The sequence below is a fragment of the Erpetoichthys calabaricus genome, chromosome 5, assembly GCF_900747795.2.
Source record: "Erpetoichthys calabaricus chromosome 5, fErpCal1.3, whole genome shotgun sequence".
In the NCBI taxonomy this organism is placed as follows: Eukaryota; Metazoa; Chordata; class Cladistia; order Polypteriformes; family Polypteridae; genus Erpetoichthys; species Erpetoichthys calabaricus.
In genome coordinates, this window is record NC_041398.2 from 146,752,294 (window position 1) to 146,774,181 (window position 21,888).

Here is a 21,888-nt window from a genome sequence, read left to right on the forward strand (position 1 = left end):
GTAAACCAGATAATTCCAAAGGGTTCACGTACTTTTTACTTTGACTGTATGGTAATATATTTTACATACAACTATTAGGTTATGGAAATAACTAGTTTCTTTTTAAGGCTGGATTGCTTACAGAATAATTCATTTATTTTGAAAAGATAAATATAGAAGATAAGCAAAAACCACAATCTATTGTGGTTAATAAACAATTTATTAATCACACCTAAAACAATTCACAGCATGTCTTATTTGGATATTAGACTAGCACACAAGTTTTGTATGCATTGATTCAAAAATCTGTTGTGAGGAATACTGGGTTATGTTTCTAACAAGCATTGTGTTATGGGCATTTAAATTTACCAGTAGAAATGTGTAGTCTGCATCTAACAACCTTGTCCATTTGTTAAGCCCCAGCAGTCAGATCCTGTTAGTTCTGCTGTCAGTAGTCATAGAAATATGCCATGATTCTTTCCAGCCCAAGACAAGAAAACCTTCTTTAACTCTCCTGCAATTATTTCCCTGGTGTGATCGTCTGTGAAGTTAGAATGCTGAAGGCATCTGTTTTTTAGTTTCAGTTGTGGTCAGTATAGTGAATAGTTAGCTTGACGATTTGGTTGGTCATTGGAGAAAAGAATGCAGTGTTACTTATTTTGTTAGCCCTGTCACGACATTCTATATAATGTTCTAGTGTACAAATTTGACTAAAATATTTACTGCTCACTATCTTGTATCTTGGGTCCAAGGTTCAAACAACTGTCTAAAGCCTTTTTTATGTCAAGTCTGAATTGGTTCTATGCCAATTTGCAGGCAGCAGTCTGATATTTAAAGTCGAGCACTGCTGCTGCACTGTCTGTCATGTGCTTAGTAGCTTCTTCATATTCACACACATGAGCAGTTTGAGTGTTTTAAAAGGTTACTGGGGGTTCCACCTTTAGCCAGCACAGCACAACAACATAATTTGCAAAGTATTATTTCTTGAATAAAGTCAGAAATTACGAAACCAAGCCAATTCCAAATAACTGAGCATCCGTGTTATGAAAGTGTAACACTCTTGCCTTTTTAAACAAATAATTCTGAATCATTATCAGCCTCATTTGGTTTAGTTTTAAGCTACTCTCCAAAATAAAATATACTACTTTATTCAGGATTCTGTACAATACAAGCAAGCAAGCTTTTTTTAATAAAAAAAAAAAAATTCTGTTTTTATAAATTAACTATGTGAACTTAAGAGAATTGTTAATTATTTATTTAAGTCCAGTCTAAGTAAACAAAAATAAATGAATAAATTAAAAACCCATTCAGTTAATCACACATATTTGTGGAAATGCGTCAGTTACGTTTTAAGGTTTTTCTTCAAGAACACCATCATGTCCACATTGTCAGGTGAGAGCCTTGCACTCTATGCAATGTCCCCCGCACTAGAGAAAACCCTCTCACTGGCAACAGATGTTGCTGGAAAGGGCAGAGATTTAAAATGTTGGTCAAGTGCTGTGCTCACATGAAGAAACTGATTTGGTGACCAGTTGAGGTATCTGTCATTGAAATCAGATGCAATGACAAATTTCACGTCTTTCACAACTGCTGAATGGGGGTGGATGCCAGGATTGTGTTTCAGTGTCATTATCATTAAAGCTGTTGGCAGCTGTTCAGTGCCCAGCAGAGTTATCACCGTTTTCAGTGATTTGAGAGCCTGATCCATGTCCTTAGCTATTTTTACATCTTCATCAAACAGAGTAACACTGTCCTTAATGTTCCTCTTCATACTCCTTTCTGTGAGTACTGAGAAAACAGCAACCTGCTGTTGAAGGTATTGCTCATGCAAGTTATGTCTTAAGTTCCACCTAGTGGGACATCCTAGATAAGCTTGTTTAAGAGAAGATGGAGCATCTCTTGTTTTTTCCTTTATCACTGCTGTAGCAATAGTACTGATACGATGGAAAAAAGTGACCATTTTTCTCACTTTTTCTAAAAACTGGGCTATCCGGTTAACACCAGTTCCCTTCTGTTATGCTAGGTTAACTATAATTGCAAAGCATCAAATGTGTACTGAAAATCCAGTCGCTTCAACTGCATTCATGATGCTCCTGGCGTTATCTGTTGTCACAGGAATGGTAGCAGTTGGTCTGTCAGTTTCCACTCTGCTACAGCTTTCTATAATATTTCTGTTTGCAATTCCCCAGTTGTCAGTAATGTTGCGTGCCATGATTGTGATGAAGCTCAGTTGCACGGGATGTCCATCCATCTGTAGTTAAAACAATGAATTTTGTATTGCTGAAATTCTCCAGCAGTTTAGCCTTTACTTTGTTATAAAGTTTAGGCAACACATTTTGACTAAAATGTGGTCGGCTCAGCACTTTGTATCAGGGTTACAGTATACTGAGCAAATACATAACTATTCATGTGATTTTTTTTTTTTTTTTTTTTTTTTTTTTTGTAACAACTTTTTTACTTTTGAGTTGACTACCTTGCTTATTTTCTGTCTTTGCGGTTATGCGCAGTGGTGAAAAATATTTGGGGAGCGGTAACTTTTTTTTTTAAAGAGAATGTCATTTGGACTTTGCACTGATCCCTAGGGAAGTGCATGCTCTAGTGTAGATTTCTGGACAAGCCCTACCTATTAAACATCACAAATTTTGAGGTTTGATTGATATTTTTGATGAAGGGGACTGAATTAGATTCAACACCTGTGTTGTTCACCCTGTCATTATATAGGAAAGAGCTTGCTGTACGTTTGTTTCATATTCTCATGGTGTTGCTTAAAAAATGAAGTTTTGTGTTCCAATTATACCCTAACAGTATAACAAAAGACATTTGAATCTTAAGCTCAAGTATGGAGTCAGCGATACAGCTTAGTGAGAAAATAAAGGTGTTAGATAAACTTCATGCTGGTGTAAGGCAGCAGGTGAGGGGACTCAGGCGCATGCATGTTGTTGCTACTCCTCCCTGTTAACAACACTTTTCGCAAAATTCGCTTTAATTCTACACTTTCTTACAATTGCTTTATTTCTTTTATTGTACGTATAGTTCGTGGATTCAGCTAACTCGAATTGTATGGATTTGGCTTAATATTTACAGATTTTATGGAGTCTACTTTGACTGGAAACAGCTGAGTCTGTGGATCACGGGACGAGACCTACGAACATTTCTTTGTACCTGGCAATCTAGGACCTCGGGATGATCTGTCTCCGTGATTATATTATATTCGCTATGATAATCTGCTCCCATTTCATTTTACAGTACTCTACGACTGGGAACTGATCTGATGTTCATACTAATCTGGCTTATGGATCCGGGGCGATCACGCCTGAAATTTCCAAGTGTTACTGTTTGTGGCTGTGTATTGGAACCTCCAAATCCTGCTACCTCCTCCTGCTATGCTTTCTGCTGCTTTCTATCACCGCTCACCTATGCTACCACACCCGCCTGTCCTACCAGTTCCGCTGTGCTATGCTGCTTCTCCACTGCTATTCAGATAAGTATTGCCCAGTATCATGCTAAAATACTCATGACAAACTCCTTCTTATTAAACAGTTTGTCCAGAGCAAATGGTCTGACTGGAATATCCTAAAGGACGCCGGTATTTTGCAGCGCCCGAATTATATACATCACGGGTCAGGTCGCCGCCACCGCTGGGCTGCGAATGAAAAGACCACTGGCAGCATTTGCTCAGGAATAAGCCGTCCTTCTCATGACCCTGGAAATAGAAGTGTCCGTGTGCCAAATTTGCATTATGTGGAAATAAACCCAGATCATGGCTCTGTGCAAAAAGAAGCCTCATTAACTAATATTGCACTGTTTAACTCAAGATCTCTTAATGGCAAAGCATTGGTGCTGTCAGAACTCATCACTGACACCAAACTTGATATTCTGTGTCTAACGGAGACTTGGCAAAAACCAAACGAATCTGCGTCTCTCATGGAGGCGACTCCAATTGGTTTCACTTTCCACACAGAGCCTCGCAGCTCTAGACAAGGCGGTGGGCTTGCAATAATTGTCAGAGCAGACTTAAACATCAAACGAATCCCAATTGACTGTCCATTGTCTTTTGAGTGCCTGGCTCTTAAACTAATAAAGGAATCCGGTCTTGTCTCACTCATTGTTCTTTATCGTCCCCTAAAATACAATGCATCCTCCTTATCCTTATTGAACTTTTGACCCACCTAAGCTCTTACTCTCGGAGAATTATCCTTCTCGGTGATTTTAACATCCATATTGACATCCCCACATCTAAACTGAGAAATGAATTCCTATCCTTACTGGACTGTTTTGACTTGACACATGTTGATTTTCCCACCCACTCTGGCGGTCTTATATTGGATCTGATCTGCAGTTCTGGACTATCTGTTGCCAACATTTACAGTAATCCCTCCTCGATCGCGAGGGTTGTGTTCCAGAACCCCCCGCGAAAGGTGAAAATCCGCGAAGTAGAAACCATATGTTTATATGGTTATTTTTATATTGTCATGCTTGGGTCACAGATTTGCACAGAAACACAGGAAGTTGTAGAGAGACAGGAACTTTATTCAAACACTGCAAACAAACATTTGTCTCTTTTTCAAAAGTTTAAACTGTGCTCCATGACAAGACCGAGATGACAGTTCCGTCTCATAATTAAAAGAATGCAAACATATCTTCGTCTTCAAAGGAGTGCGCGTCAGGAGCAGAGAATGTCAGAGAGAGAGAGAGAAAAGCAAACAAATCAATAGGGCTGTTTGGCTTTTAAGTATGCGAAGCACCATGGCACAAAGCAGTTGCAATGAAGGCAGCAGCTAACACCCCCTCCGTCAGGAGCAGAGAATGTCAGAGAGAGAGACAGATAAAAACAAATAATCAAAAATCAATACGTGCCCTTCGAGCTTTTAAGTATGCAAAGCACCGTGCAGCATGTCGCTTCACGAAGCAGCTGCACAGAAGGGAGCAACGTGAAGGTAATCTTTCAGCATTTTTAGACGAGCGTCCGTATCGTCTAGGTGTGCGAAAAGCCCCCCTGCTCACACCCCCTCCGTCAGGAGCAGAGAATGTCAGAGCAAGAGAGAGAGAGAAAAGTAAGTTGGGTAGCTTCTCAGCCATCTGCCAATAGCGTCCCTTGTATGAAATCAACTGGGCAAACCAACTGAGGAAGCATGTACCAGAAATTAAAAGACCCATTGTCCGCAGAAATCCGCGAACCAGCAAAAAATCTGTGATATATATTTAAATATGCTTACATATAAAATCCGCGATAGAGTGAAGCCGCGAAAGTCGAAGCGTGATATAGCGAGGGATTACTGTATAGCAGTGATTTGGGACTCTGACCATAAAGCAGTATTTTTCACAGCCTTTCCCTCCTCTTACCTGTAAACGACAAATTTCTTAAAGAAACCTTAAAAATATCTGTCCCTCTATCCTTTCTGGATCCATTTCTGATCTTTTACTATCTGCACCTATTCCTTCAACACTAGATAGTCTTGTTGACCACTATAACTCAGCCCTTCATTCAGCATTAGATAAAACAGCTCCTTTAAAACATAAGGAGGTTTCCTTTAAACGTTCAGCTCCTTGGTATAATTCAGAATTGTGATCTATGAAAGCAGCTGGCCGACACCTTGAGAGAATGTCACATAAGACTGGCCTCACCGTGCACATCCAGGCTTTCTCTGACCACCAAAGAGCTTACAGAGAAGCACTAACTTCTGCCAAGAACACCCATTATGGCAGAATAATAGAAAATGGCCACAATAACCCAAGGGTTTTGTTCTCTGTAGTTAATAAACTACTCAAACCCGCATCTGGCCCAACTACCTCTTCTACTGAAGTCTGTGAGGAATTCCTCCACTTTTTCCATAACAAAATTAAAGATCTAAATAATTCAACTAACATAAATACATCATCTGTTTATATCTCTCCCTGTTTTCCCACTCCATCCAGCTCCTTCTCTAAGTTCTCACCAATCACAACTGTGTTTGTTAATAACCTGCTTTGTAAGATGAGGCCGACTACTTGTGTACTGGACCCCATCCCCACCACACTACTTAAATCCTGCCTTCATGCCATAATCTCGACTGTTACAACAATAATAAACTCATCCCTTGACACTGGCTGTGTACCGCTCACTTTTAAAATTGCTTCTGTAACCCCAATGTTAAAAAAGTCTGGTCTTGATGCTGACAATCTTAACAATTTCCGGCCTATTTCCTACTTACCTTTCCTGTCAAAAGTTCTCGAGTGTGTTGTAGCTTCCCAACTCACCAATTACTTAACCTCTAATATCTTGATGGAACCCTTTCAGTCTGGTGTCAGGGCGCGGCACAGCTGTGAAACTGCTCTGCTACGGGTGACCAATGATTTGCTTATGGCAGCAGACTCTGGACAAACCAGCATATTAATTCTATTAGACCTCAGTGCAGCATTTGACATGGTCAGACATGACATTCTGCTCTCCAGAATGGAGAATATGCTGGGTATCTCTGGCACTGCGCTCCAGTGGTTCAAGTCCTATCTGACTGATAGGCAAGAGTTTGTTAGTCTTGGCAACAGCAGATCCAGCTCAGCGGCAGTCACACAAGGAGTCCCTCAGGGCTCTGTCCTCGGTCCTGTGCTTTTCTGTACAGTGGAACCTCAGTTCACGACCATAATTCATTCCAAAACTCTGGTCGTAACCCGATTTGGTCGTGAACTGAAGTAATTTCCCCCATAGGATTGTATGCAAATACAATTAATCCGTTCCAGACCGTACAAACTGTATGTAAATATATATTTTTTAAGTTTTTAAGCACAAATATAGTTAATTATACCATAGAATGCACAGCGTAATAGTAAACTAAATGTAAAAACATTGAATAACACTGAGAAAACCTTGAACAACAGAGAAAACTAACACTGCAATAGTTCGCGCTATAGCGCTACAAACCGCTCGCTAAAAACACTTTTTTTTAGTGAGTTTTAAGCACATTTGAAAAATCCGTAATTTAATAAATCACCAAGAAAAGTAACATTGCAACAATGCACGCTACGAACTGATCGCAGTAAACAAAAGTGAAAACAAAAACAAGCCCAGTGCATTCTTTAACTGCCTTCTCTACCTTATGTGTCCAGCACTCTCTTGCGCTCTCTCTCTCTCTCTAGTGTATGTCTCTCGCGCGCGCCTGTGTGTGTGTGTCTCTCTCGTGTGTGTCTCGCTGTCTCTCACTCTCTCTCTCTCTCTCTTGCGCGCTCGCTCGCTCGCTGCACAGGAAATGCACAGGGAGAGACTGAACATGTACAAACTGAAAGGGAAACTGGCTTGTTCGTATACCGAGTGTGTGGTCATGAACAGATGCAAAAGTTTGACGAACTTTTTGGTCGTAAACCGATTTGTACGTGTTCCGAGACATTCGTGAACCGAGGTTCCACTGTATTTATATGCTTCCCCTTGGCCATATTATCCATAGCTATGGACTGGGTTATCATTTTTATGCAGACGATACTCAACTCTACTTCAGTGTTAAAAATGGAACTTCATCAGAGCTTTCTCAGCTCACAACCTGCCTCAGTGAAATTAAAACCAGGATGGAGCAGAACTCTTTAAAATTAAATTGCAATAAAACTGAACTCCTGCAAATTGGGACTAAAATGCAACTTAATAAAATGTGCTCCTTCCCAGTCTATCTTGGCGGTGATCTCATCAGACCTGCCTCTACTGTAAAAAATCTTGGTGTCATTTTTGATTCCTCCCTCTCTTATTCCACCCACATAAATCACATTAAGAAACTTTCTTACTTTCACCTCCGTAACATGTCCCATGTTCGCTCCTTCCTCTCCTTCTCTAATACCGAGAAACTTGTCCATGCTTTTAACACATCCTGCATTGAATATTGTAATTCCCTACTGGCAGGTGCCCCTTTTAATCTTTTATCACAGCTCCAGCTTGTTCAAAACTCAGCTGCAAGAGTCCTTACTCGAACCAGCAGCAGCTAGCACATCATACCCATCCTGCTCAGTCTTCACTGGCTCTCTGTGTCTTACAGAATCGAATATAAATTCCTTCTAATAACCTACAAAGCCTTAAATAACCTTGCGCCAAACTACATCAGTGACCTTCTCCATCACCATGTGCCTGCCCGCCCACTAAGGTCCTCTGATTCTGGCAATCTTGTTGTACCCCACACTAATCTACAGTCCATGGGTGACAGGGCCTTCAGCTGTATAGCTCCCAGACTCTGGAATGACCTACAGAAAGTAATCAGGTCAGCTGACTCCATGAATTCTTTTAAAAAACAACTCAAAACTCATCTGTTCAGGAAGGCCTTTAGCTCTACTTGACTTTATTATCCTTCTCTCAGTTTACTTCTCCGTCAAGATGCTCATGTAACCTGTATGTGTGTGTGCGAGACCATCAATTATGTTGTCTGTTTTTTTTCTCTGAATTCACTGTCTTAATCTTCTTTATTTATTTATCTGGTTTGTACAATGCTATATACTGTATACCCTGCCATTCTTATATTCTGTAAGTGCCTTGAGCATGGGAAAGGTGCTATATAAATGTATTATTATTTATTATTAATGAAAAGTTCAGATCCTCATGAAATAAATGTTAGCCATGAGTCTATTGTTATGTTAGCAAGTTAACGGATCAACCAGGTGGTTAGAAGTTGATACACCAAATCCTTTAAGGATCAAGCAGCACATGAAGCAGGTGTCTCTGACGGATTATTTAAAGCCAATGCATCTTTCATGATCTCCAGCGCCATCTACCAGCTGTGCAGGACAGATAATGTCAAAACCTTGTCAGTCTCGGGGTCTTGTGACAGCAGCGACTAAAGTTTTTATTTATTTATTTAGATGTTAGTGGAAAAGATCACAGAATTCTAGGAAATAACTCGCAAGAAAAAAGTTTTTGCATGTTACCAATTGAAACTTTCTGTACTGCATTTCATGGGTTATTTCATGGTTACTGTGTTATGAACAGTGCATATTATTATTATAAATATAAATAATTTCTTTCCATCGAGTTTAGAGGATTCCTGTAAATTTAATCCTTGCAAAGGTTGTTAATTGGTCACCATTTCCTGGCTTATCCTGGTACCAACGATACTGTAAAAACGTCACACTGGTATTCATGGTCATACCTGTATACCACCCACCTCTACAGCATACTAATTATAGACAAGCTTCCTATCTTGTTGGTGTTTTAATGTACATGTGTCATAAACACAGTCACTGATTACACTCAAAACCTCCCATTCTTGTGCTTCTTAATTTAGGTTAGCCTAGTTCATATTTGGACAAATACAGTCTGCCGTGACTATATCTGTTACAACTTTGTTTTTGTAATATTATTAATGGAATGCATGTTGAACCTATCATCTGCATTGGATCTATAACACAATACCAATATCACACTTGTGATGCTTTCAAGTCAAGTCTAAGATATGCCTCATCATCTGGTGGTCATTTAACTAAACTTTTTAAAATTTGCAATCTTATGGTATGTATCTGTGTTTTTTATTATTATTATTGTTGTTATTACTTAAATTGTAAAGATGGAAGTATGTTACCTTTACCATGTTATCTGTAAACATGTCCAGTTCAAAATCTGTATATAAGGAAAAAAAAATGGATAATGAAGACACACAAAAAAGGAATGGTGCATTTACACAGAACACCAACTGAAAATAAGCAAAACAAGGATATTAATAAAATCCTACAATAGTATTTACATATTTTAAGCAGAAAATTTGATATGACATATAGCAGACCGTAAAAATAAAAATGTCTTTTCTGTTTTTGGTTAGATGACCACTATTTAATCAGTTCAGAAGCAGAACTGAAGGAATTTGAACCTTAACAAATATCTTATGTACATTTCCATAAAATGTGAACTATTGAATTTTGACTGAATATAATTTCTAAATAATAACAAAGTTTATCGATATTTTTCAAGGTAGTTTTCTGATATTGGTTTGTGTTTTTTTTAGTTTCACATTTCTAGTTTAGCATCATTAAAATGTACTGTTACATTAAAATAGCAGGACTTTCGTTGAAATGAAAAACAAAAAAACAATAGTGCCTTTATTAACATCAAATGTGAAGTATATTTATAGATGAAGTTAAGTTTAGTGTAGCTGCGTTTGTCCAAAATTACCAAAGTTCAACAGCTCTAGCTTAAAAAAGGGATTCAACAAAAGCCCGACGCGCTGAAATGATTCCACAGACAAAATATCTTTGTTTTTAAAAGTTTTATTTAAAATTTAAAGTAGAACAGTTCACACAAGAAAGAGAAAATTAAAATAGCAAAAAAAAAGAAACGTTTCTTCTTAAGAAGGTCTGTTCAAAGCTTAAATCTTATTAATTTCAAATCGTTACAAATCACTTCTAAACATTTCTGAACCATTTCAAAATGACGGTCAGAAAACTGCATGCCTAACCCATTTCTGAGTTGAAAATGGGTCTTTCAAATCCCTGTTTACTGGGACCTGTTCTAAACAACTGACTCAATTATCACACTATCTCAGTTATAGCAACTTATATGGTGTAGAAGGGTACAGCCCGGACACAGACAGGCAGACACGTTCCAGTTCATCACCGCACGTTTATTAACACTATTATATACAACAGTCTCTATGTGCACCTCACCAACACCCCCCCACAATCTCTCACAAGTCCTGGCTTCTCTCCAAGCCGTCTCTTTACTGCACACACAATATTCAGGGCCTCTCCTTGCCGCCTCCTCTGACCTCGTCCACCTCCTCACCCGACTCCAGCCTTGATTGTCGAGAGGCGGACCCTTTTATAGGCAGCTGATTGAGGGCCGCACCCGGCCTCCTACCACAGTACACCCCCGCTAGCTGAGACCTCCTGGGACCAGCGAACCATTCCGGGAGGACGGGAACCCCTCAGTGGCAAGCCGACACACTGTAGCCTAGGGCCCGATCCTGTCAATAAAAAAGAAAAACAAGGGCGGGGGCGTAGCCCTGACGCAGCCCCTCGGCTCGTCCTCAGCTGGGCCAACGCTCTCGGCCCCGATCGGCACCCCGTTGCTCCCTTTCTCAGCTTCCCAGCCCGAGCAGTCCGTGCTCCCCGCCACGGAATCACCAGTGGGATCACGATCTGTTTCCACCTCTCCAGCTGCGGGATTATCCTCTGCCTCCGCAGAGGACGGCCCTTTGCAGGACACGCACACCCAGCAGCATGTCCTCGCTTATCGGAGGAACTGGCTTCCCCCGTTTACTTTGTGACGCCACAGCGGTTCGGATCTGCCCATTGTAAGAGGGCAGACCCAGCCTTGCTGGCGTCCGGAGCTTAACGGGGTCGGTCTCCCTTACCTTCCCCGCTGTGCCTCTCCATCCAGGAGCTCCTGCAGCGCGCCGATCCTCTTCTGCCTGCGGCTCTCGATCCGACGCCACTGCCATCCCTCCTGAGTCCAGCGTCTCCGCCCGGAGGGCACATCGCTCGGCTGCCAGCGACAGCACAAGGCGCAGCTGTTTTTGCAGCTCCTGTAATATCACCGCCAAGGAGAGAGAAGCAGCCGGCGGTGGGCTTACCTTGCGAGTAGTTCCACTCACCGACTGCTCTCTGTGGGCGCTTCCCTGCGGCCCACTCGGGTTTCTGTGAAGCACGGGACGGACATTCCCTGTTCTCGCCTCCGACCACTCACTGGCGAGAGAACAGGACACGCTGTCCAATCCCGTGCCTGTAACGAGGAGGGACTTCCTGGCGGCCATCTCGCTCTCCTCTCTCTCAGGAGAGCGTCTCTCCGGGCAGCTCCGCTGTTGCTGTGGCTTCCCCAGCTGCAGCAACTCGTTCCCGGCAGCGCCTCTTGTTGCTGCCGTGTCCGTGAGCCGCCCCTGAAATACAAAGTCTGACACCGGACCGCTAACGGTCCGCGACACTGTATTCCCCTGCGGGGTTGGGTGCACGCCGCCCCTGCGGCACGTGGGTGAGCTCGCCTGCTGTGCCGGGCCTTCCACAGACAATTTACTGAATGCAGGTCCGCACCTTGTGCCAGGTGCAGTCATCCTGCCGACTACACCACTGTAGAAGGGCACAGCCCGGACACAGACAGGCAGACACGTTCCAGTTTATCACCGCACGTTTATTAACACTATTATATACAACAGTCTCTATGTGCACCTCACCAACACCCCCCACAATCTCTCACAAGTCCTGGCTTCTCTCCAAGCCGTCTCTTCACTGCACACACAATATTCAGGGCCTCTCCTTGCCGCCTCCTCTGACCTCGTCCACCTCCTCACCCGACTCCAGCCTTGATTGTCGGGAGGCGGACCCTTTTATAGGCAGCTGATTGAGGGCCACACCCGGCCACCTGCCACAAGGGGGAAAAGACTATGCCATTGTCTATGAATATGAAAGAAAATTATATTCTATTCAAATTAAGCAAACATTAATATGAGTTTAATTCAAAGCTTTAACTTTCTAAGATTGGCTATTACATTTAGTATTTTACAGTTTATCCAGTTTTAACTGGTTTTGTGAGGCTTAATTCTCTTAATTTTCCTGTATCTAACATAAAATGTAAAATCACATTAGACATTATTATGGTAAACTAATAAAAGAATCCTCTTCACAGCCATCCATTCAGAAGTCATTTTTATGCAGTACAGAGCTGTGGTGTTCCTATTCTGTAATTCAGAAACTTACTTTCCTCTTTTCATATAGCAAGATCTTTGGGCAAGAATGGAAGGTCTCCCTCAACTTTGTTTTTTTTCTATAAAAAATATATCTGCCACAAAGGAATAGGAAGTATTCTAGTAAATATTCACAAACATGTGGCATAGTACATTAAAGTGATATACACCAGCAAAATACAACAAACAAGCTTATCAAATTAGACTTTCCGTGAATCTTCCACTTCATTAACTCTTTAATGTTAATACATACATGGTATTTCATTGAATTTGCATTATACTGACTTGCTTTATTTACTCTTTTCCATCTTACTACAGTAATCCCTCGCTATATCGCGCTTCGACTTTCGCGGCTTCACTCTATCGCAGATTTTATATGTAAGCATATTTAAATATATATCGCGGATTTTTTGCTGGTTCGCGGATTTCTGCGGACAATGGGTCTTTTAATTTCCTGTACACGCTTCCTCAGTTGGTTTGTCCAGTTGATTTCATACAAGGGACGCTATTGGCAGATGGCTGAGAAGCTACCCAACCACAGCGCGTATTATGTATTAAATAAAACTCCTCAAATATATTGTGAGCACGGGGGTTGTTCGCACCCCTAGAGGACACAGCCGCTCCTCAAAAAACGTTGAAAGATTACCTTCACAGTGCTCCCTTCTTTGCTGGGCTTACATGTGGCTGCTTTGCAAGCGATATGCTTCCCGCATGGTGCTTCACATACTTAAAAGATCAAACAGCACGTATTGATTTTTGATTGTTTGCTCTCTCTCTCTCTCTCTGACGGAGGGGATGTGAGCAGAGGGGCTGTTCGCATACTGGCCTAGAGGATACAGACGCTCCTCTAAAAAATGCTGAAAAATGCTTGCTCCCTTCCTCGCAGCTACTTTGTCCAGCAGTGCTTCGCATACTTAAAAGCCAAACAGCCCTATTGATTTTTGACTGTTTGCTTTTTTCTCTCTCTCTCGCTCTCTGATGCGCACTCCTTTGAAGAGGAAGATATGTTTGCATTCTTTTAAATGTGAGACGGAACTGTCATCTCTGTCTTGTCATGGAGCACAGTTTAAACTTTTGAAAAAGAGACAAATGTTTGTTTGCAGTGTTTGAATAACGTTCCTGTCTCTCTACAACCTCCTGTGTTTCTGTGCAAATCTGTGACACAAGCATGACAATATAAAAATAACCATATAAACATATAGTTTCTACTTCGCGGATTTTCACCTTTCGCGGGGGGGTCTGGAATGCAACCCCCGTGATGGAGGAGGGATTACTGTACATATAATACTTAAGAGCTAACTGGTGAAGCAGCAAGCTGTCATCTTCGGCTAGATTCCCAAGCTACTTATTTTTCTTTTACTTACACAAATGAAGCAAACAGCTTGACAACCTGGTCTTGAAATTGGTTACTTGAAAAAATCTTACCTATTTAGGTGAGCTGAGAAAGCAAAACCAAAGAGCAAATAAAACTCTCATAAAAGTACCAGTAAATTCTGACTGTGGACAACTATGACATACCCATCCTTGGATAGCTTTATTTATATCATAAAGTTGTCTGTTTGTCACCGTTTGATCATGGCCTTGTTTAACAATATGCGAAAAGGTTAAAAGTTGCTTTATCTTCTGGAGGAATAATGAGAAAGACCAACACGCTAATAGGTATGCTGAATTGTATATTTTCTATTCATTTGGCCTTATCGTCTGCTGCTGTTGGAAGTATCATGTGTGGTCTGTATCTGCCAGTTAAGTATTTTTTGTAGTATTTTTATAATTACTATATTCTTTAAGCAGATATTAGTCCTGTAATAGTATTTTCATTGTGTAAGGTATACATTTTGCAAATATAGTCACCATTATTTTTGTAAGCCATTCAGTTATAAAGAAAACACTGCCTTTGATTGTATTATATATAAATCAACTAAGAAAACATGCCTTTTTTAATCAGAAAATATATGCTGCTATTAATTTTGAAAATCAGAAAATATTGTCTTTGTATTGTTAAGTTACGTGGTTGGAAACCATCCTATAATTGTATTAATTAAACTATGCTATGTCCTGAACTGTGAAGAAGCAGTGCTAACCACTGTGCCACTCTGCCTAAATCAGGAAAAGATGAGGATGGAATGATAAGCCACAAACAAAATGCAACAAATGGTCACAAACTAGCAATACGTAAAAATAAAATGGGTCACTTAGCTCAAAAAAGTTTAAATCTTTGGGGCACTGATTGGCAGTGGGATGCAGGCAGTGCAAACCAACCGTAGAGGCCCATTGTCTGCACAGTGGGACCATATAAGGGAAGGGGGCCCAGTGCAATGCAGAGTTAAAACAAACCTTAAATCCTGTAAAGTAATAACAAAAGATGTATTACTATTTATAAGGCGTTTTTGTCTTTGTGATGGAAGCAAAAAGTGTAAAGCATCAACACTTATAGGCTGGTCAAAAAGATACAAATGCCTTCTTGTACGGGATCTAATGTTTTCTGGCTCAGGGAGGGAGAGGGCTCCTTAAAGGATTGTTTTAATTAGGCATCAAACCATATGCCTAATTGTGTGTGCATTGGGCTGCATCCCCCTTCCCTTATATGAACAAGGTGCATGGTCAGGTTGAGGATAGGACCTCCAGCTGTAGGAACTCAAAGATCAGTTTGTGGTACTATGTACCAGCACATCTCTGTCTCAGCTTTGGAGTTTCAGTACACCCAGAAAGCCTGTAATGCGAGGGATCAGCATTATATATTCTAGGGCACAGCTATTCAATTACAGAATCAGTTGGGCCAGGTTTTCAAACCAAGAAATTTAGCTGGGTCAAATATTTTTAGTGGCCATTAAGCAACAGGTAATAATAAATTTTAAACCAACACAAAGAAATGTATTGAAAAAGAAGTAATGTTTATTCATTGTTGGTCACATCTGACACAGGCACATCAAAAAGTGCATAAAAACAATAAAAAACTATAACTGAACAGAATCTGAGGTAGTAGCAATACTTTTTTCCCAATTTTCAAATAAAAAATAAAAATTTTGGTCATATCTGACCTAGGCACATCCCAAAGTGCATAAAAAATGGTGCACTGTATTAGCAATAACATTTGTTTCCCTTTTGAAATAAAATATTTTGCTTACATCTGACTAAGGCATATCTCTGCATAAAGTTAAAAAAGTGCACAGAATTAGCAATGACATTTGTTTTCCTTTTCAAATTACCGTATTTTTCGCTCCATGAGATGCACTCCCCCCCCCCAACCAACAAAGAAGGGTGGAAATGTCTGTGCGTCTTATGGAGCAAATATTGTGTCTCAAACCACAAAAGTCGACATCCAGGGGTAGAGGGCGACAATCAGCTGTTAATGGTGACAAAACTCACCATTGCGTTACAGGCATTCCCTCTCTGCTTGGAGGAATGCTAGACTCATTGTCTCGGGATCTAATCCTTGTATGTGCATGAGTTACGAAATGTAAACAAAGGCAAGATGGCATCGACATCTCACGAGGGCGTGAAGCGAGTGCAGAAAACAAAATACTCAGCAGACGATGTTTTTCGCATTATCGCTGAGTTGGACTCTGATTTTTCAGAATCTGATTTAGTTGAGAGTGATTAGGAGATCGAGCAAGAGAGTGAAAAACTAGCATCAGCTGATCGGACACCAGCCAATGCTGCACCAGCTGAGCGCATTCGTGCAGCCATTGCAACTACGGCAAGGTTCATGTGGGAGGAATACCCAGACATTGATCCATGGGAGCCAAACTGGCTACCAGACTTCACAAGACAGCATGGCTTGCTGTTGGACTCAACAGATTACCAGCCACTGGACTATTTCAGGCAGTTCTTTCCTGAGGCTGCCTTTCAGCTACTGTCAGATGAGACAAACAGGTATGCAGAGCAATTTTTTTAATTGCGGGCTGCGCTTGCACCACATTCTCGTTTTTCAAAGTGGAAACCCACAACAAAAGATGAGATGAAGGGCTTTGCAGCATTACAAATGGAGATGGGACAGAGGTAGACTGGCGATATAACTTCAGGGAGCACTGGTCCAAATGTGCTTTGTCCCCTGGTGGCTTTGGACAGGTTATGCCGCGTGATAGGTACATGCTCCTGCAAAGTGATTGTGAGCAACTGAGCTTCATAAATTCTGACACTAGCGATGAGGAGTTCTTGGGGTTTCCAGAAAACTAGAAGAGTGCTTGAACCTTACAGTCTCTCCTCATTTGTTAATGACAGTGATGATGATTCTTAATACTGTTGTTGAATTTACATGGTTGAAATATTATTCTGCTATATTTTATTAAATATATTAGTAGACCATTTGGTTCAGAATATTTTTTTTCTTGTTTTCCTCCTCTAAACCTAGGTGTGTCTAATGGTCAGGTGTGTCTTAAGGAGCGAAAAATACGGTATATATGACCCAGGCACATCACAAAGCGCATTTAAAAGAACTATCAAAGCTACCTGTGCACAAACCCATAACAAGTGATATCAGTAACTAACACACATGAATGTCTAATGCACACTGATGGAACATACTGTAGGTTTGAAATCACCACATTTGTGATTAGCAGTGCCTTTTTTTGTAAACAAATGGTGGCAGTACACATACGTTGTGTTGAGACCAAGATTGAGGTACTTTGAAGGTATATAAAGGCCAAGAGTCCTAGCGCTACATGTTTTGTTTATTTGGTGAAAAAACATAACATATTTCAAATTTGAAATTGACAAAACATCAAGTATAATAATAATAATTCTTTACATTTATATAGCACTTTGTTTACTATTCAAAGCGCTTTGCAAATTTCGCACATGGAGGCGAATCCATGATCTCTTTATTGCCAGGCAGTGGCGTTACCATTACACCACATGTGTAAGTGTACTGTACTGCATAATATTGTGCTTGATAATTTAAAATTACAAACACAGAATTTCCAAAATCAAAGAATATTAACTGCAGGTTAATAATGAGCTCTACATTCTACAAAAAAGCTGTTATATAGTCCTGCAAAGCAATCGGTGATTATAAGGCCAGCTCTGGGGCTGTACGATCTATATCATCAGCAGATAATAATTTTTTTTTTTTTTTACAAAGTAAAAAAGTAAGTAGAGTTCTGCATTGGACTCCTGTCTGTAAAGTTGTGCTGTTTTCCTCTCACAGTTCCAAAAGTACATGGGGTTACCAAGGTGATACCCCAGCTTTTCTCTAGGTTTTCGTACAAGGGCTAGACAGAACGTTTTTGACTCCTGGGGTAAATTTAGCTTTTTTAAATAAGCAGACAGATAAATATATATACACTAACAAAGTAACCAATAAATGCATGTGCGGTAAACTCTCAAGATTCTTTATTTGTCACATGCATAGTTATAGAGGACAACACGCAGTGAAATGCATCCTGATCCGCTTATCAAAAACTGTGCAAAGTTAGAAGAATATCAGATTAACAAAAAGTCATAGATTGAAAGATAACAGTATAGTAGAACATAATAAATAAGTAAAATTATGTGAATAAAGTAGCATTAAGTGTTAAGGTGCAGTAGTGTAGTAATTACAGTGATCCCTCGCTATATCGCGCTTCGCCTTTCGCGGCTTCACTCCTTCGCGGATTTTATATGTATATTTAAATATATATCGCAGATTTTTTGCTGGTTCGCGGATTTCTGCGGACAATGGGTCTTTTAATTTCTGGTACATGCTTCCTCAGTTGGTTTGCCCAGTTGATTTCATACAAGGGACGCTATTGGCAGATGGCTGAGAAGCTACCCAACTTACTTTTCTCTCTCTCTCTCTTGCGCTGACTTTCTCTGATCCTGACGTAGGGGGATTGAGCAGGGGGGCTGTTCGCACACCTAGACGATACGGACGCTCGTCTAAAAATGCTGAAAGATTATCTTCACGTTGCTACCTTCTGTGCAGCTGCTTCCTGAAGCGACATGCTGCACGGTGCTTCGCATACTTAAAAGCCTGAAGGGCTTGATTTTTGCTTGTTTGTTTTTCTCTGTCTCTCTCTCTCTCTCTCTCTCTCTTTGTCTGCTCCTGACGGAGGGGGTGTGAGCTGCCGCCTTCAACAGCTTTGTGCCGCGGTGCTTCGCATACTTAAAAGCCAAACAGCCCTATTGATTTGTTTGCTAGAGATTGTTTTCTCTATCTATGTGACATTCTGTGCTCCTGACATGCACTCCTTTGAAGAGGAAGATATGTTTGCATTCTTTTAATTGTGAGACAGAACTGTCATCTCTGTCTTGTCATGGAGCACAGTTTAAACTTTTGAAAAAGAGACAAATGTTTGTTGGCAGTGTTTGAATAACGTTCCTGTCTCTCTACAACCTCCTGTGTTTCTGCACAAATCTGTGACCCAAGCATGACAATATAAAAATAACCATATAAACATATGGTTTCTACTTCGCGGATTTTCTTATTTCGCGGGTGGCTCTGGAACGCAACCCCCGCGATGGAGGAGGGATTACTGTATTGTGCAAAACCAAAGTTAGACTGGTGCATAGTTAAATGAGGCAGTTTGTTTGCACTACAGCGATCTTTTCGTTCTTTTTTTTATATTTTCTAATTTTCCTATTTTCATATCCTTTAACTTTCTCCACATGTGTATAGCACCGTTTTTTTTGGGTTTTTTTTGAGCCTTTCTAATTTCCCTGGTTTCATAGTCTCTAACCTGCTCTGCATGTGTTTAGCGCCAACGTTTGTAAACGTCTTTATGAAGTTCTACTTTGTCTTTTACTCATTGTCTTTTAATTCTGAGCCGGATTGGACATGCTTTTTTTTTCAATTCCACTTGTTCCAGGCTGATAATTACTTTCCTTATTTTCTGAATTTGCACCTTGATTATTCTTTTTTGCTCTTTTTTCTGTCCAACGCATTTGAGTCTCTTTTCTCACGCTGCTTTCTTCTTCGCTTAGATGTCGACATTTAATTTATAACGTACTGTCCTTATACGCTTTATATGCGCTGAGAGCCCTGGATCTGTGTGTGCTCAAATCCTTCACAAGACTGAATGTTTTGCTGCCTATTGTCCTATTTGATAGATTGAAAGTAGGGTGTGTCTTTGGTCTCGCAGGTCTTTAAAATGTCTTCCGAGAAGATCATGTATCATAGACTTGCTTTTTGCTTTCCAGGACAGGATTTCTTTTTATAATAGATTATATATATATCAGCAGATAACATTTTTAATACAAAGTCTAATAGAAAAATGTATTTTCATCCTTCATCTGAAAATTAAGACTGAATGAGGTTCATATTCAGACATAGGCTTGAGAGTGTCATAGATTAGGTGCCATAACGCTGAAGGAATATTTGCATATAAGGGGTTTTGAAAAGCAAGATATCACGGGCCAATAGAGGTGTAACAGAGACCTTCAGCACTTGAGATGTGATTGCCAAGTACAGTCATACTTTAATGATGCTTTTTACAGCTTCTTACTCACAAAACGTAGTTTTGACTACAGCCAAGATGTACTTTTTACCATTTGTTTAGTATACTGCTTTAGGGAGTAGATTATTGTCCAGAATCCTCAAATAAATTCTTTGTGAAATGTTTCTGTATTTATTCTTTTCCTAAATTTTCCAGTCACAAAATATGGCCCATGTGAAAGCTGTCATTCTTTCTAAAAACTGTCACATTTTTTGACACTTGTTTAACTTGAGCATATAAATATAAATGATGTAAATATTGTCTATTTCCTATCAGAGAGATGAGTAAAATTCAGATTTACGCCTGTTAAATAAAACTAAAATATCCAATGAGAACACTTTAATGTAATATTATATTAAATTCTATTGTTTTATGTAATGTACAAATTTATTTATGCTGTACAAATTTATATTTGAAATATAAAATAGCATAAAGGACAAAATACAAAACATAAAAGATACCATCTTTCTTAAAAAGTCAAGGTCTGTAACTAGCAGTTAAGAGAATGAACATTCATCACAATGGGGTGATGTGAACTTGGGACAGGATGAGGTGTCGTGTGGTACAGCTATTAGCACAGAATAGTGACTTTGAGGTTTAATAGCGTAGACTAAATAACTTGACGCATCATTAAACTTGTCTTAAAGTTTTATTTTTCTGGTTTGGGAGATTTCTTCAATAACCTTCAACTCTAGAGATACTAGTGTGCAAATTTGAAAGCAATATTTTTTAGACTTTAATTGATGGTATTTTGTGTTTATTTTACAGTAAACATACTGGTTTTTATTCCTAACTTTGTGTTCTCCTTTTTTCAGGCAGTTTGCTCCAAAGTGCAGGAAGATTGTCATTGATTTCGATTCAATTAACCACTCTGGAATGAACCAAGAGACCAAATGAATTATTTCACCTTTATTTGATGGAGCTTATCTTGTATTTTGAGTTTTCACATTAATGCAGAAGGTGGTTTGTTTAACTTTATTATGCTAAATTTTGTTTTATACTTTACATCATTGTGTAACCTTGGTGTAAAAATACATGCACATATAGTATTCTATTGATTATCTTTTAGAAATCCACTGCAAAATTTTCTCTGTAGTTACATCATGTGCATTACTTTGTAGTATGGTTAAAAAATTAAACTTAAGTTATGGAAAATATGGCTAAGTACTGTTCTTAAATACAGTAGTTAATAAATTTGTTATTTAAAGAAATACAATTTATATAAAAAAAAAGAAAACTACTGAAAAATAGAATTATTTAATGAGCATTCCTTGCTGTCACAGCTCAATTGGTGTTGTCATCTTTGGCACATAAACACATTAATTTTAGGTTTTGTGTTGACCTGAATTGTCTACCTGTTAGGCAAGAGGTTCATTATATTGAATTTCTGTCAGTAGATTTGGGGTTACCATTTTATTTGTACCCCTCCTACAGTACATTAACAAAAATAATTCTGGAAACTGACATGAGCTGTGCCTGCATTTTCATTGTTGTCAAACTTCATAACAAAGGCTGGAGAAAGCACAAGATGAAATATGGATTAAGAAGTGGCATCAAATCCTCTGCTCTCAAGATATGCCTAAGAATAACACTTCTAAAATGTACTCAGCAGTCAGAATGCTTTTTTAAATAGTGCAGAGTATACAAGTGATATGGCATACCGAATTTAATTAATTTATTGTTGTGTAAGAAACATTGCATTTTTAGAAATAATTACCAGTACTTTTCCTGAAAACATTTATGTTGGGATTTTACAAAAATTTACTAATTTTCATAATCATTCAAGAAAATAATAATTGATTCTATTAATATATATAATGTTTATTCTCTTGGATCTTCTACTCTACAGCATGCACTAAACTTTAAGTTCACTATAATGAAAA

General features: G+C 39.5%; 1 protein-coding gene across 1 annotated transcript in view; it reads left to right on the forward strand.

The window, feature by feature from the left end:
• The window catches only part of LOC127528033 (deoxycytidylate deaminase-like), a 329,736-nt gene extending 308,494 nt beyond the window's left edge, over positions 1-21,242 (forward strand). Inside the window, exon 6 of the mRNA XM_051928641.1 lies at positions 20,821-21,242. Coding sequence (XP_051784601.1) covers positions 20,821-20,902 — 82 coding nt within the window. The 3' untranslated portion in view covers positions 20,903-21,242. The remainder of the gene's footprint in view (positions 1-20,820) is intronic.
• The last annotated feature ends 646 nt before the right edge of the window (positions 21,243-21,888 follow it).